This window comes from Amblyraja radiata, chromosome 24 (assembly GCF_010909765.2).
Source record: "Amblyraja radiata isolate CabotCenter1 chromosome 24, sAmbRad1.1.pri, whole genome shotgun sequence".
Lineage (NCBI taxonomy): Eukaryota > Metazoa > Chordata > Chondrichthyes > Rajiformes > Rajidae > Amblyraja > Amblyraja radiata.
The window spans coordinates 12663459-12679766 of NC_045979.1; the positions used below are offsets into that span (position 1 = coordinate 12663459).

The 16308-nt window shown below is 41.9% G+C and overlaps 1 protein-coding gene and 1 long non-coding RNA gene across 2 annotated transcripts; both read right to left on the reverse strand.

Annotated features, from left to right (window-relative positions):
• Positions 1–672: 672 nt before the first annotated feature.
• Positions 673–3038, reverse strand: LOC116986565 (adenosine receptor A1-like). The gene is made up of 2 exons (XM_033042162.1): positions 2695–3038; positions 673–1312 (listed from the first exon to the last, which is right to left on the reverse strand). Exons 1-2 carry the CDS (start codon positions 3012–3014, stop codon positions 673–675), a joined length of 960 nt encoding a protein of 319 aa, XP_032898053.1. The 5' UTR covers positions 3015–3038.
• Positions 3039–15386: 12348 nt separating this feature from the next.
• Positions 15387–15879, reverse strand: LOC116986774. Its single transcript, XR_004415568.1, has 2 exons — positions 15781–15879; positions 15387–15694 (listed from the first exon to the last, which is right to left on the reverse strand). It is a non-coding gene; the product is annotated as an uncharacterized LOC116986774 (long non-coding RNA).
• Positions 15880–16308: the final 429 nt, after the last annotated feature.

Below are 16308 nucleotides of genomic sequence, written 5' to 3' on the forward strand. Positions count from 1 at the left end.
AATGCTAGCATTTATTTCAAGAGGGCTTGAATATAAAAATAGGGATGTAATGCTGAGGCTCTATAAAGCGCTGGTCAGGCCACATTTGGAATATTGTGAGCAATTTTGGGCACCATATCTGAGGAAGGATGTGCTGGCGCTGGAGAGGGTCCAGAGGAGGTTTACAAGAATGACTGCAAAAATTAGGAGGTTAACTTATGATGAGCGTTTGACGGCACTGGGCCTGTATTCGCTAGAGTTTAGAAGAATGATGGGGGGTCCTCATTGAAATGTACAGAATAGTGAAAGGCTTGGATATAGTAGATGTGGAGAGGATGTTTCCACTAGTGGGAGAGTCTAGGACTAGAGGTCATAGCCTCAGAATTAAAGGACGTTCTTTTAGGAAGGAGATGAGGAGAAATTTCTTTAGTCAGGGGATGGTGAATCTGTGGAATTCTTTGCCACAGAAGGCTGTGGAGGCCAAGTCAGTGGATATTTCTATGGCAGAGATAAATAGATTCTTGATTAGTAAGGGTGTCAGAGGTTATGGGGAGAAGGCAGGAGATCGGGGTTAGGAGGGAGAGATAAATCAGCCATGATTGAATGGCGGTGTAGACTTGATGAGCTGAATGGCCTAATTCTGCTCCTATCACTTTATCTTAGTAAAATCAGCATATTTGTACTGGGATATGTTCAAACACTGCAACTTATCATGGTTTCCTTTCCTATTTGACCACCATAATTATTTGTATAATTGATATTATTTTTGCATTGGAAATATTGATTCCAGATCTGAAGAAATGATACCCTGAACTTTTTAATCCTCCAAGCATATATCACAGGATTCACAGCTGAATTTGCATGGGAGAGCAATATTCCGACAGAGAGAGGTATTCCTAAGTTGCTGTACTGAGGACAAAAGTACGAAATGGTGTTCATCAGGTTCAAAGGAAGCCAGCAGGCAGCAAAAAGGCATAAAACTAAAGCCAGGGATACGGCGAGTTTATACTCCTTCCCAAGATATCTTGTTGAGTCAGTGGCATTGGGAACCATCATTTTTCCTTGTTTCCTAATTATCCAAAATAATTCGGCATACAGGCTAAATGTGATTACTAGAGGTAAGAGTAACCAACCAAAGAAATTAAAATACACCAAATAGTCCATTCTGATCACTTCTTGAAACCCACATTTCTTGTATTCATTGGTAAAATTCCACCCACTTTCACTGCTTCTATTCCAGCCGAATAAGGGAGTCATGCCATTCAAAACAGATGCTAGCCAGCAAATACCGACAGTGATCCAGGCTCTCTTCTTCGTAACAATATTTCGATACCTGTTGAACAACATAAACATTATTTTCGAGACACAAAGAACTGCAGATGCTGGTTTACAAAAAAAATCTCAAATTGCTGGTGTAACTCAGTTAGGCAGCATCTCGGAGGAATATGAATAGGCGATGTTTTGGGGCCGGGACTTTTGTGATTTTCAATTACAGTAAAGTATTGTGATTAATACAATATGTTATAAGGTTCACAATTAAAAATGTTTTATTTATTTAACACCTTTCATATAGAAAACATTCCCAGGTGCCAGGTTGAAGCCATAACCAACACACAATGCAAAATAAAAACTAACACTTTTTGTGCAAATGTACAGTGAAATTAGATCACAGTATTGGTTTGTTCAGGACTATGCAATGGGAAAAAAACAATGTAACATAGAAAGCTTTGTTACCATGACAATTTCCAAGCCGAATGATAGCAATCACAAAACATAGCTGAGCATTTTCCGTCATTACCCACATCAGAACCTATCATTTTCCCACCATCAGTCTAGTTGAGAAAAGAAAAGTTTAAAGGAGAGATGCAGAGCATGTATTTTTACACAGAGGATGATGGGGGCCTGGAATGCACTGCCAGAGGTGGTGGTGGAGGTTGATACCATGGTGGCGTTTAAAAGGCATTTGGATAGGCACATGGATATGCAGGGAAGGGAGGGATATGGATCATGTGAAGGCAGATGAGACTAGTTTAACAAGATTATTCCTTAAATTTGACTACAATTCCATTCTATTCATTGTACGGGTCCATTAATGCATGCAGCTTAATCGCTACCGTTGCCATAACTGGAAGTGGAAGGACACAGAATTGCCATTATAATGAAAAGTCACGTACTCTCCCATGCATCCAAACAGCAATCACAATAGAGAGACACAATGAACTGCAGATGCTGGAATCCTGAGCAAAGCACAAAAGTACTGGAGGAACTCATCAGGTCAGGCAGCATCCATGGAGGGAACGGACAGGTGACATTCCGGGTCGGCACCCTTCTTCAGACATTATCAATTAAGGACACAGTGCTGGAGTAACTCAGTTACTGGAGTGCTGGAGTAACTGAGGCAACATCTCTGGAGAACATGGATAGGTGACATTTCAGGTCGGGACCCTTCTTCAAACTTGACCCTAAATGTCACCTATCCATGTTCTCCAGAGATGCTACCTAATCTGCTAAATTACTCCTGCATTGTGTGTATTAGCCAGCATCTGCAGTTCCTTGTTTCTACTGACTATCAATTAATATTGTTTTAAGATTTCCATTTATCTGTTCAAAGCAATTGCTGGAGAAACTCCTTCAGACTCAATTCTAAACCAGCATCTGCGGTGTTGTGCAGATGAGAAGTTGTTGACAGCACAACTTCGATCAGGAAGCAATTACCTGGTTGGGATCTTGACGCGAAGGTAGCGATCCACAGCAATTGCGAGCAGTGACAAGATGGAGTTTTGAGTCAGGACTATCAGGACGCAGGACATCAAAAGGCAGCTGTAGAAGTTGGTATGGAGGCCGATGCTGATGGTGATGGCCAGGGGAATGGCCAAGATGCCCACGGCGATGTCAGCCAGCGCCAGCGACACGATGAAGCAGAAGGTGGTCTCCCTGAGAGCCCGGTTGATCGTGACTGCCCAACACACCAGCACGTTGCCCAGCACGGAGGTGACCGCGATCAGCACCTCCATGGCTATGTACACCATTTCCATTTGTCCAGGCGCTTGATGGAATGAGACGGTCTACTCTGTGCTACCTGCGCCCACGCTCACCCCCTATAACTCACTGTGGACAGTAGAGCTTCCTGACCAACATCCGAGTGTAACGCTGCAACCAAACCACCTCGTAATCTTCAACTCAGCAAACGTCAGAGCACTTGTTCACTTTACAATCGTGTTTTCTCTCTTTCAAAGATGTTCCCCAATCTTCGAGTGATGTTTCCAGCAGCGACCAATTCCTGATAGACCCCTGATTCAGCATATACATGAAGTCTCTGCAACGCTATTCAAAGTTATTTGAAGTTCCCCATTCCTGCATCGTGAATCCGAAGTTGTTGGGCTCATCTCCCTCTGAACATATCACCCTGACCACTCCCGATGTTCCAATCTGGAAACTAGGCTCTGATGTCGCCGAAGCCTATCTTGACTCTGTATGCAGCAAACCTGCCATATAACGGACCATGGGGGGGGGGGGGGGGGGAGGAGGAATATTATTGCCGATTGTCCACTATAAATGAATAAGGTATTATCATTGTATGAGTAGAGGAAGCAAACAACTGCAGCTGCTGGTTAATACCCAAAAAGGACAGAACGTGCTGGAGTAACGGCGGCCCAGGCAGCATCGCTGGACAACAGGGATAGGTGACGTTTCGGGTGAAGATCTTTGCTTCAGACCCTCAGTCCGTAACTGGGCCTGGAATACAGATGGGTTGATGGCCGCAGCCTGCTTCGAGCGAATGCAGCGCCAGAAACCCGGGTGCTTGTTTGAACGGAGTTTGTACTTTCTCCCCGTGACCTGCATGGGTTATTTCCAAGATCTTCGGTTTCCTCCCACACTCCAAAGACGTCCAGGTATCTAGGTTAATTGGCTATAAATGTAAACATTGTCCCAAGTTTGTGTAGGATGGTGTTAATGTGCGGGGATCGCTGATCGCGCGGACTCGGTGGGCCGAAGTGCCTGTTTCCGCGCTGTAACTCTAATCTAAACTAAACTAAATATGATTATGGCTGATCATCTAAAATCAGTACCCTGTTCCTGCTCTTTCCCCATATCCCTTGATTCCTTTAGCCCTAAGATCGAAATCTAACTTTCTCTTGAAAACATCCAGTGAATTGGCAGAGAATTCCACAGATTCACAACTCTGGGTGAAGATTTTTTTTTCTGTCTTAGTCCTAAATGGCTTACCCCTTACTCTTAAACTGTGACCCCTGGTTCTGGACTCCTCCAACATCAGCAACATTTTTCATGCATCTAGCCTGTCCAATCCTTTAAGAATTTTATATGTTTCTATAAGACATCCTCTCATCCTAAATTCCAGTGAATACAAGCCCAGTCAACCCATTCTTTCATCATATGTCAGTCCCGCCATCCCGGGAATTAACCTGGTGAACCCACGCTGCACTCCCTCAATAGCAATAATGTCCTTCCTCAAATTAGGAGACCAAAATTGCACTCAATACACCAGATTAGATCTCACCAGGGTCCTGAACAACTGCAGTAGGACCTCCTTGCTCTTAAACTCAAATCCTCTCACAATGAAGGCCAACATGCCATTAGTTTTTTTCACTGCTTGCTGTACCTGCGTGCTTACTTTCAGTGACTGATGTACAAGCACACCCTGGTCTCGTTGCACCTCCCCTTTTCCTAATCTGACACCATTCAGATAATAATCTGCCTTCCTGTTCTTGTCACCAAAGTGGATAACCTCACATTTATCCACATTGTACTGCATCTGCTATGCATCTGCCCACTCACCCAACCTATCCAAGTCACCTTGCAGCCTCATAGCATCCTCATCGCAGCTCACACTGCCACCCACCTTTGTGTCATCTGCAAACTTGGAGATATCACATTTAATTCCCCCATCTAAATTGTTAATATGTATTGTAAATAACTGGGGTCCCAGCACCCCACTAGTCACTGCCTGCCATCCTGAAAAGGACCCGTTAATTCCTCCTCTTTGCTTCCTGTCTACCTTTTATACATCTAGAAGGTATTCAATCTCCTATGTTCCAGCAAAAGGTCCCAGCCTATTTGGTCTCTTCTAATAACTTAAGCCCTGAAGTCCTGCTAACATCGGTGCAAATCATTTCTGCACCCTTCCCAGCTTAAAGGTGTCCTTTCTATAACTAGGCAAAATACTCCAAATGTGGTCTCACAATGACTTCAACAATTCTACTGTGATGACCTAACACTTGTACTCTGTGCCCTGAATGATAAAGACAAGCATGCCAAAAACCTTCTCTGCTCTGTCAACCCGTGTGGCCACTTCCAAGGAATTATAAATTTGTATCCCAAGGTCGCTCTGTTCTACAACAGTGTCCAGGGCCCTGACATTATTGTGTAAGCCCTGTCCTTGTTTAACTTACCAAAATGCAGCATGTTTCACTTGACCAAGTTAAAACCCATTTGGCAATATTGAAGGACTCATGGAATGCGGATTAATGCAAGAAGGTGAAAAGAAAGAATGGTGAATTAGATAGAAGAAGCCAAATGGATCTTCTGCCTCTATTCATTACGTTTTTGTGATAATGAATAGAGATGTCAGCTAGCAACAGAATGGGAAGGAAATTATTTGATAATACCACTGCATCAAAATAGACCCAACATGCACTATGACTTATTTATGTTCAAGTCCAAGTTCAAGTTCAAGTTACATTTATTGTCATGCACCAATTGGTACAGTGAGATTTGAGTTACCATACAGCCATATCAAGAAAAAGAACACAATACAGGATAGAGTTTAACATAAACATCCCCACACAGCGGAATCAACGTTTCCCATTGTGAGGGAAGGCAATAAAGTTCAGTCGTCTTCCTCATTGTTCACCCGTGGTCGGGGCCTTTGAGCCCTCCGCAGTCGCCGCTATGGCGGCCCAATGTTCAGGCCCTCTGACGGAACTCCGACGTCGGAACGGAAGAACACACTCAGCGGCTTGGAGTTTCCGAATCGGCCGCTTCCTACCAGAGACCGCGGCTCCCGAAGTCCACAGGCCGAGCAGGGCACAGATTCAACACAGGCAGGTATAGTTGGTAATGAACTTTATTAACAACCCTTTATTGACAAACACTGGCGACCCTCAGCAGATCCTAGAACTCAGCGATGTTAAAGTCAGTGCCGCCCGTGGCTGGAAGCTCTGCAGACCACAGCTCCACGATGTTAAACAGCAGGCCCAATACTCCGGAGCTACAACACGGCGATCCCCGGTAATGCATCGCCCGCACTGCGATGGTAATTCAGTGCTTCACCGCTGCTGAAGCTCTGGTCGGTCTCCGGCAGGAAGGGCCGTGCCAATCCAGTTGGTAGGCTGCGATGGGGGGGGTAAAGATGCCACTGGGAGAAAAGACGCATCATCGACCAGGTCGTGACTGAGAAACGGTTTCCCCTCTTCCCCCTCCCACCTCCCACATAAAAAAGACTAAGAAACCTCCAAAAACATACTTTTTAGACAGACTAAAAACAACAAAAAGGGTGAAAGGACGGACAAACTGCTGGCGAGGCTGCCACGCGCGGCGCCACCCGATGACGTTAATTTAACTGTCTATAATACTGCTTTCAATTAAACTCATATGTTAGTATCACCTTATAAGATTTTCAAACTAGATGTTAATGTAGATGCAAGGAAGTGCAGATGCCAGTTTACAAAAAAAGGAGACTGCTGGAGTAACTCAGTGGGTCAGGCAGCATCTCTGGAGAAAATGCCTGAAACGGCAGTCTGAAGATGGGTTCTGCCCTGAAACCATTCTATATTCTCCAGAGATACTGCCTGACCCGCTGAGCTACTCCAGCACTTTGTGTCTTTTTGTGTTTTAATTCATTTTTGCAATGCTTTTGAAAGATTATTAAAATATTACAGAATTAATTCTTCTTTACATCCAATTCTACCTCCTGTCCTTGTAACCGTAAACGACAGGCATAATAATAAGCATAATTGTTAAGGTAATTACATTATAATTGAAAACCTGTCTTAAAGTGTGGTTTGTCGAAATTCACAGCTGCAATCTACCAGGCCCCTCCAGAATCACAAAAAAAACTAACATTTGGTCAATGAAATGTAATATCAATGATCTATCAATGCTAAATTGTCACCTAAAGTTATCTGAATATTCCATTTTTTTTAAAGCATTTTTTGCTCTCAATCAGAATATGATCAGTAGTCTGGCCAACACTAACCTTGAGATTATATAGAATTGTCTCATAGAACATCCAGGTAGATTTACAAAATTCTACAATACTTCAAAATCATCAATTTGTTTTTGAAAAAAGATTACAAAATAAATATTTTTATTTATGGTTCAAATGATTGATTCATCGGTACAAATCCTGCAAGAACACCTCCGAAGGCAGCATTTCAACAGAAAGAGCTCATCGTTAATAAATGTTTGTGTAAATTGATCAATCTTTATATCCATTAACTGGTCAAGATGATGGAGCAATGCTTAACTAATTGAATAATTGAATGTGCTCTTTGCCTTTCTATTCTGGTTAATTATTAAGGACAACTAAATGATTGTTCTGTGTAGATTCATATGCGTCATTATTGGAACATGACACATACATGACAAATTAAACCAGAGAATAAAGGCTTGTAATTTACTGGAATGACTCCTCATTCAGGACTCAAGAAACCTTCTGATTTATTAGTCCAACTGTAAGTAAGGATTGTGGTGCTTGTTTGGTGTAGTCACTTCTGGGCAATTCAATTATTGTGTTCTCGCCCTTTTAAAATGCCTGCATAGTCATAGAGAGTCATAGAATGATACAACCTGGAAACAGGCCCTTCGGCCCAACTTGCCAACACCGTCCAACATGTCCCAGCTACACTAGTCCCACCTGCCTGCGCTTGGTCCATATCAGTCCAAATCTGTCCTATCCATGTACCTGTCTAACTGCTTCTTAAACGTCGGGATAGTCCCAGCCTCAACTACCTTATCTGGCATCTTGTTCCATACACCCACCACCCTTTGTGTGAAAAAGTTACCCCTCAGATTCCTATTAAATCTTTTCCAGCTCACCTTGAACCTATGTCCTCGGGTCTTCGATTCCCCTACTCTGGGCAAGATACTCTGTACATCTATTCATCTCATGATTTTATACACCTTTATAAGATCACCCCTCATTCTCCGGCACGCCAAGGAATAGAGACCCAGCCAACTCAACCTCTCCCTATAGCTCACACCCTATAATCCTGGCAACATCCTCGTCTGCAACTGAGTGGCAAAGATAATTATTCAAGTTCAACAGCCATGAAAGTATTCACAGGGATTCGTTTTGCAGGGCATTGAGGCTTGAAATAAATGATGGTATTCATTAGTGCTTGCACATTGACTATTGCATACATTATGCTGAAACCTATGAAGCAGCTTTGTAACTGACTGCCTTAACCTGATCTGCATTTTCAATGTTGTGCATTGGTTGGGAACTAGTGGCATAAAATCTAGAAATTCATCTGATTCTTCAATCTGCTATTTTTAATAGGGGAGCAAATGATGTGTCTCAAACAGTCAGATCAAGGAATACACATGGGAAAAGCACAAAACTGAAATTGAACTTCTCAAAACACAGAAAGGAATGTGAAAGTGAGAGTCAGTCAGTAGAAGAACAGAAATTGTCCACACTGCCGTTGTCAGAGTCACTTTATAAGAACCAGTCATTATCTTACTTTTGGATTTATCCAGATAAAATAGATTGGGTAGATGCACAGTCTCTTGCCCAGAGTAGGTGAATCGAGGACCAGAGGATATAGCTTTAAGGTGAAGAGAAAAAGATTTAATAGGATGGAGTAGACATGATGGGCCGAATGGCCTAATTCTGCTCCTATCACATGACCTTATGACAATCGGGATAAAAAGATCAGCCACGATCGAATGGCAAAGCAGACTCAATGGGCCAAAGAGCCTAATTCTGCTCCGATGATCCTCAGTTTTCATACAAGCAGAGCTTATAAACACAGAACCACTTTGGTCACATTTATTGATGTTTGTTTATTACACATAGTAATACCATTATTTGGACAATTTGTGACACACGTAGGATAATTTTGGTCAGAATCATTAACACTGCACACGTCGCTCAGAGTTTCCTGTACAACCCAGAAGTATTTATCTTGCCACTCACAAACGTTATTATCACATTATCTGCTCAATTAAAACTTACAGCCAAACAGCAGAACATCTTGTGCTAATAGTCTGAAACACAGTCAAGAGCGGCAGCATATTTTGCCTTCTGTCGTATTCTAAACTCTTCTGAAACATGTCACTTGTTCTGCCTAATTATTTGAAATAATTTACACAAGATTTACACAAAATGACCTACACATGAAATGTTGTGACTTATAGGTTTAGATTTATTATTGTCACATCCATCGAGGTGCAGTGAAAAGCTTTCTTTTGCGTGCTATTCAAACACATCAGATATACTATACATGAACACAGTCAAGTCAAATTCAAGTATAGTGCAGGAAGGAACTGCAGATGCTGGTTTAACCGAAAATGGACACAAAATGCTGAAGTAACTCTGCGGGTCAGGCAGCAACTCTGGAGAAATGAATAGATGATGTTTCAAAGGGTTTTGACCCAAAACGTCATGTATTATCTTTCTCCAGAGATGCTGCCTGTGTTGCTCCAGCATTTTATGTCAAATTTAAGTACAATAAATAAAGCAAAGGGGAAGATATAGAATGCAGAATACAGTTCTCAGCATTATAAGGCATCAGTTCCATAGACAGTCCAATGTCCGCAATGGGGTTGAGGTGACATCAGTTGTAATTGAAGCATCACAGAGCTAAAATAATTCCCAGGAATATTATACTTGCAGAGTTCAACCAAAGAAACATTCCAACACCTTTTGACATCATCCAGTGACTTAAGTTACTGTTTAAGCACATCTGCTTTAGTCAATAGTCTAGATCGCCCTTAACTACTAACCTATCTATTCCTCAAGGCAACACTTCCTCATTTGGGGAATTTTTAATGAGTTTTCCAACTGCTCACAGCTCTCATGGTTGCCTCACAGCGGGAACAACAAAATCTCATTTGTTGCAAACACTGTAACCATCTGGACCTCTTCAATATTTGATCTGATTCTAACAGGATATTTCACTCTGCATCGGAGTCCGGTTATTTTTGTGAACGTTTGAAGAACAAAATGCATTAAAGTCTCACAATAAAACCTTCTCTTTCCTTCAGGAGAACGGAACATAAAGCATAAAGAAAATCATTTGTGGATCTCCTGACTTGGAAAGGTTGGCCAAACTTGTATTGTTTTCTCTAGAATGCAAGAGGTCGAGGAGAGACCCGATAGCAGTATCAAGAATTATGAGAGGATTAGACAGGGTAGACAGTCAGAACCTATTCCCCTGGGTAGAGATTTCAATGTCTAGCAGGCTTAGCTTTAAGGTAAGAGGGTGGAGATTAAAGGTTAAAGGAGGTGTGGAAGCATGTTGTTTCTTTACACAGAGGGTGGTGGGTGCCTGGATCACACTGCCAAGGAAGATGGTGGAGAGAATAGTGGTGTTTAAGAAGCTTTTGGACAGGAACTCGGATATGCTGGGAATGGAGGAAGTATGGACCATGTATAGGCAGATGAGAGTTTATTTTGGCATCATGTTCAGCACAGACATTGTGGGTGAAGGCCTGTTCATGTGCTGTACTTTTCACTAAATGTTATTCCCTTTATTCTGTATCTGTAGAGTGTGGGCAGTTGGATTGTAATCATGTATATAGACACAAAATGCTGGAGTAACTCAGCGGATCAGACAGCATCTCTGGAGAAAAAGAGTAGGTGATGTTTCGTGTTGAGATCCTTCTTCACCTTTTCCTTTTCTCGAAAGATGCTGTCTGACTCACTGAGTTACTGCAGCCTTCTGTGTCTATCTTCGGTTTAAACCAGCATCTACAGTTCCTTCCCACACATTGTATAAATGTATAGTCTCTCAGATGACTGGATAACACAAAATAACAATAAACTAAACTAAACTTAACTAAACCGCAGGTAGACACAAAATGCTGGAGTAACTCAGCGGGTGAGGCAGCATCTCTGTAGAGAAGGAATTTGTGACGTTTCAGGTCGAGACCCTTCTTCAGACTGATGTCGTGGGAGGGGGAGGGGGTGGGGCAAAGATAGAATGTAGTCGGAGACAGTAAGACTGGTGGGAGAACTAAGAAGGGGAAGGGGATGAAGAGAGAAAGCAAGGGCTATCTGAAGTTAGAGAAGTCAATGTTCATACCACTGGGGTGTAAACTACCCAAGCTAAATTTGCAGTGAGACTCACTGCCAATGGAGGAGGCCCAGGACAGAAAGGTCAGACTGGGAATGGGAGGGGGAGTTGATGTGCTGAGCCACTGGGAGATCAAGTAGGTTAAGACGGACTGAGCGGAGGTGTTCAGTGAAACCTAACTAAACCGTTCTATATTCTCTGTTAACTCCTTTAACAGTGTCAGTCCACAACTAATGAATTTGAATTCCATATTTCAAAGTCACAGTGGTAACATATACTGTATCATTAGCAATCAATGTAATATCAGTTTGCTAATCATCTAATTTATTTTCCAATTTTCAGTCCTTGCTGAGCACATGTCGTTTAAATTAATGCTACTAATTATAATTGTCAAAATATGCCTTGCAATCAGAGAAGACCCATTACCATTATTAAAACATTGTTCACGATCATTTAAATCATAAGTTTAGTTATTAGTTATTTTAGTTTTAGAGATATGGTGCAGAAACAGGCCCTTCAGCCACTGAGTCCGCACTGACCAGCGATCCCCGTACACTTACACATTCCTACACCCGCACTAGAGACAGTTTTTACAATTTTACCAAAGCCAATTAACCTACAAACCTGTATATCTTTGGAGTGTGGGAAGGAATGGGAGCATCCGGAGAAAACCCATGCAGGTCACGGGAAGAACGTACAAACTACATGCAAACAGCACCCATAGTCAGGATCGAACCCGGGTCTCCGGCGTTGTTAGGCAGCAACTTTACTGCTGTGGCACTGTGCTCTCCCGTGGAATATGGAGGGAACCAAACCCAGAGAAAAAACCCGGATCACTGCATAGTTTCTCTCTTAGATGTTTTTATTATTTTCTGTGGACATTAAATAATGTAATCTACTCCAGAAGCACAAGTTGACCTTCAATACTTTATGCCTGTTAATGTGCAACTATTGAAAACAAATGTCAGCTCGTCATTACAGGAAATCCAACATCCACAGTTATTCACTTCAACTCAGCTTGCTCGTTAATGAAATTGGCAAAAAAAACTCAAACTTGGTCATGGTTTGCAGTTATATGTTTTATTTTTTTACTCATTTCCAAACTGAAAAAAAGATCAGATGAAAGTTGACATTAATGGAACTAATAAACCAGCAAATCAAGATAAAAAACCAAGCGTTCTCAAGATCTTAACATGATATCCTGTTGGGCTGCATCACAGCTTGTTTTGGGGACAGATCTACTCAGTCCGCAATAAATGATAGCAAGCTGTGTATGTAGCTCAGTACATCACACAGATCAGATTCCCCACCATTGACTCAGTCTACACTAAACTCTAACTTGAAAAGCAGCTCATAAGATCAAGAACCTTTCCCATCTCGGGTCGTTTGCTCTTCTCCCCGCTCCCATCAGACACAAGAGTCAGAAGCTTGAGAGCACACACCACCAGATTCAAGAACAGCTTCCTACCCTCTATTGTCAGACATCTGAGTGGTCCTTCCATAAGCTAAGTAACTGTCCAATGCTCCAACCCACCTCCAGCAGACATTGGACGTTTTCTCTGGAACTGTTACACCACAATGCTGAGAATTACATTCTTCACGCTGGTATCTCTCTTTTCACTCTACCATTTGCCCTTGTGTTTGGCTTGAGGATATTGGCAAGGATGGATATTGAACTAGGGGTCTCCTTGAGATCAGGAAGGGTTGGGGGTTAGATTTAACACAGGGGGTGGATCAAGTATTTAATCAAGAAGTTCATGAACTTTCCAGGTCTCCCCATTCATGGAGCACATGGGGAATGGCATCATTCTGTGCGATTGTGTTTCAATTACATTATATAGGTACAGAAAAGTGTTGTGCTGATGAATTTGTAGATAATATCTTCCAACCAAATACATCTGTATTCAAAATTAAAGGGATGTTAGGCTTCAACTCTCCATTACAAATGGGTAGTGTTTGGCATGAATACATTGTTTCTACATAATGGGTTGTAATTTATTGATGCAGCACTCCCTGAAATTCCTAATGGAATTATGTCTCGCATGCTATCAGCGAGCATCTGTGATAATGTTTTCTCTTGGGTAACATAAGCCTATCTCACTATTATCATACTTAGATTTTGGCAGATCTATAAACTACACAGCTTACATAAAGTTTCCAAATGCAAATTCAACACCTAGCAAAGCAAAGGGATTGGCTCTAATTTAATTTGTATTAATGCTGTTATGTACACCAGATGGTGCATCCCTTAACACGTGTGCTATGAAAAGGAATCAATTATTTTATATTTGGTTTTCTAGAATATGCTGATAAATTGTGAAGCCCGAGGACGGAATGTAGGTGGAGGGGGAGGGGACAAGTAGGTGTGAGTCTAGTTGGAGCACAGGCAAAAATATAAGGTCCATCTAATCTTTTCCTAAAGGGAAGTGTAGGAGGCCCAGGAGAGAAGGGTGGGAATGGGAATGGGAAGGGAAGTTAAAGGTTGTTTGCTGTGATGATTTGTCATGTTATAGGAGGGACCTTGTCACATGACAGAAAGTTGTTTGATCATGTGCATCAAATCAGGAGATTTTTGCCAATGATAGAGAGTATTTCTTTAGACTGTGATGAGTTAGAAGTGTTGACGACCAAAACTTGAGTTACTGGGGCTATGGGAATATATTGTTGTTTCCTCTTGGGAACTGTTTGTTTCCTGAATTGATTGAACAAACTTTGCCTTAAACTAGTCATGGCTGAGTGGTGTTAAGGATGATTGAAAACTCTCACACTTGCAGATACTAGGGCCAGGAACAACTGAATGCAACGAGTGAATGTGTTTACTTGAATAGTTTTTTTATTGTTGCTGATTACGCAATAAGACAATTTTCTTGAACACACCCGATTAGATTAGAGCCACATTGTGATAAACTAGCGTTTTGCCACGGACATAATTGATAGGAATGTGGTGAGAACAGCTGGAATAGACTCAATGGGCCAAATGGCCTCCTATATTAGGAATATAGAAATTATCATGACTTCTCTTGCAAATGCAGGAAAAAACTTAGTCTTGAGGTTGAATTATTCGTACAGAATTACCAGCCTGTAATATGCCGACATGGCATTTATTTGACTGTTCCAGTGAACTATCAGGTCAATTAAAACTTCGATGATGCTTCAGAATCAATGGGTTCAATGGTTTCATTGGTTTCTTTATTATCACGTGTGCCAAGGTGAGTGAAATAGTTTTTCTGCATACAGATCAGGAAGACTATCACCATACATAAGCACCATCCTTTGGTTAGTACAGAATGTACAGAACAGCTCACTGCGTCTATATGCAAGAGGCGCCATGTTACAGTCCCAGCTGCAGGTGGCCATAAAGGCATGCAGCAGCCGTCACCTCCATTCTGGTCGTCCATGGACCGTCGTCCCTCTCCCACCCATGCTCTCTTCTTCCCTGGCCCACTGTGAGCCTGATGCATACTGGGGTCTGCAAGTACAGATGATCAGGTACTTGGTCCTATACTTTGGGCATATAGCATGCCAGGATTCTGCACACTGCCAGTGTGGAAGGTTCGATGGAGCGCCAAATTCAATGTGTTTCTCCCATAAGCTCAAACAGTTCATAAATCCCTCTGATCATTGGACCAGGAATGGAGAATTGAACAAGGAGCAGTCACGTTGGTATTCAACATCAAACATCAACATGTTGGCTGATAATTGCTATGTTTGGTATCTGGTGAGACAGTATTTCTATAGATCTTTCACCAGGCATCGCTTGTTCCTTCTACATTACATATCAGGAATCCTTACAGTGCAACACCTTTTTAAAAGTGCTGAAATGCAGTACGTATTAGGATTCAGTGTCAATGTAGATGTTTGTAAAATAACCTGCAATATTTTTTCTTTACTTGACAACATTCCCAGCCAGTAGAAGACACAGAACGCTGGAGTAACTCAGCACATCAGGCAGCATCTCGGGACAACATGATTTTGCTGCGTAAAAGTGTCGGGACCTTGTAAAAAGCAACTGCAATTCCTTGTTTCCTGGAAAGTAGTTTAAGACAAAACCTGAAAATGGAATTTGGGGTCTTTGGGGTCTGTTTTTAAGACACTCATTACGATGTGAAATGTATGCAAGTCACGCAGAGGAAGAAACCAAAATTGTTCTTGTTCATAATGCTTAATTGAATTTCAAGTTAATGATGTTACAGTAAAATGTTTGCTTAAAGCATCACCTTGTGGTCTAGATTGCAGCACTGCAGGTAGACACAAGGGTGCAACATTTTAAAGCTGGACTCATGACATAACTTAGCAAAATTGTGAATATGAACAGTTTTGAAGACTGAGTCCAGCTTTCCATTTTAATCATTCTCTTTTTCCTTTGATGGCTTGTCCTAAGGGCAGCACAGTGGCACAACTGGTAGAGCTGCTGCCTCACAGTGCCAGAGACCCGGGTTCGATCCGGGAGAAAGCTGGAAAAGAGGCGGGAGAAGTTAATTTGAAAGTCAATTTGATTTGCAAAGTTAATTTGATATGAAATGTGACAGTCTGCACTCACGAGGAAGTTTTATATTTTCCTCAAATCTTTCCTCTTTCCAGGATGTGCACCTGAAAATAAATAAAAGGCGATGGGTGTCTCAGAGATAGAACAGACCTCCCTTTCTCGTGATCTGACGTTGTCCATAGTCTGCCTGAAAACCCTAGTGGGATCAATTGTCATAAATCATTACGCTTCCACAATTTGCTGCTTAATTAATAAAGACCAGAGATTCCCTTCAGCTTCTCTGCAATTGTTCATTTTGCTTCTTATGAGGTAACAACAGAAAGAAACGCAAGGGAATGCTATGAAGCAAACTTCCCGCTCCACAGTGACTGATTCCAATGTTTAAATATTTCGTTTTTAGAGATACAGCGTGGAACCAGGGACTTTGGTCCAACGAGTCTGTGCCTACCAGCCATTCCCATACACTAACACTATCCTACAGACTAGGGACAATTTACAATTATCGAAGCCAAATTAATGTACATCTTTGGAGGAAACTGGAACAACTGGGGAAAACCGACGTGGTCACGGGGAGAACGTACA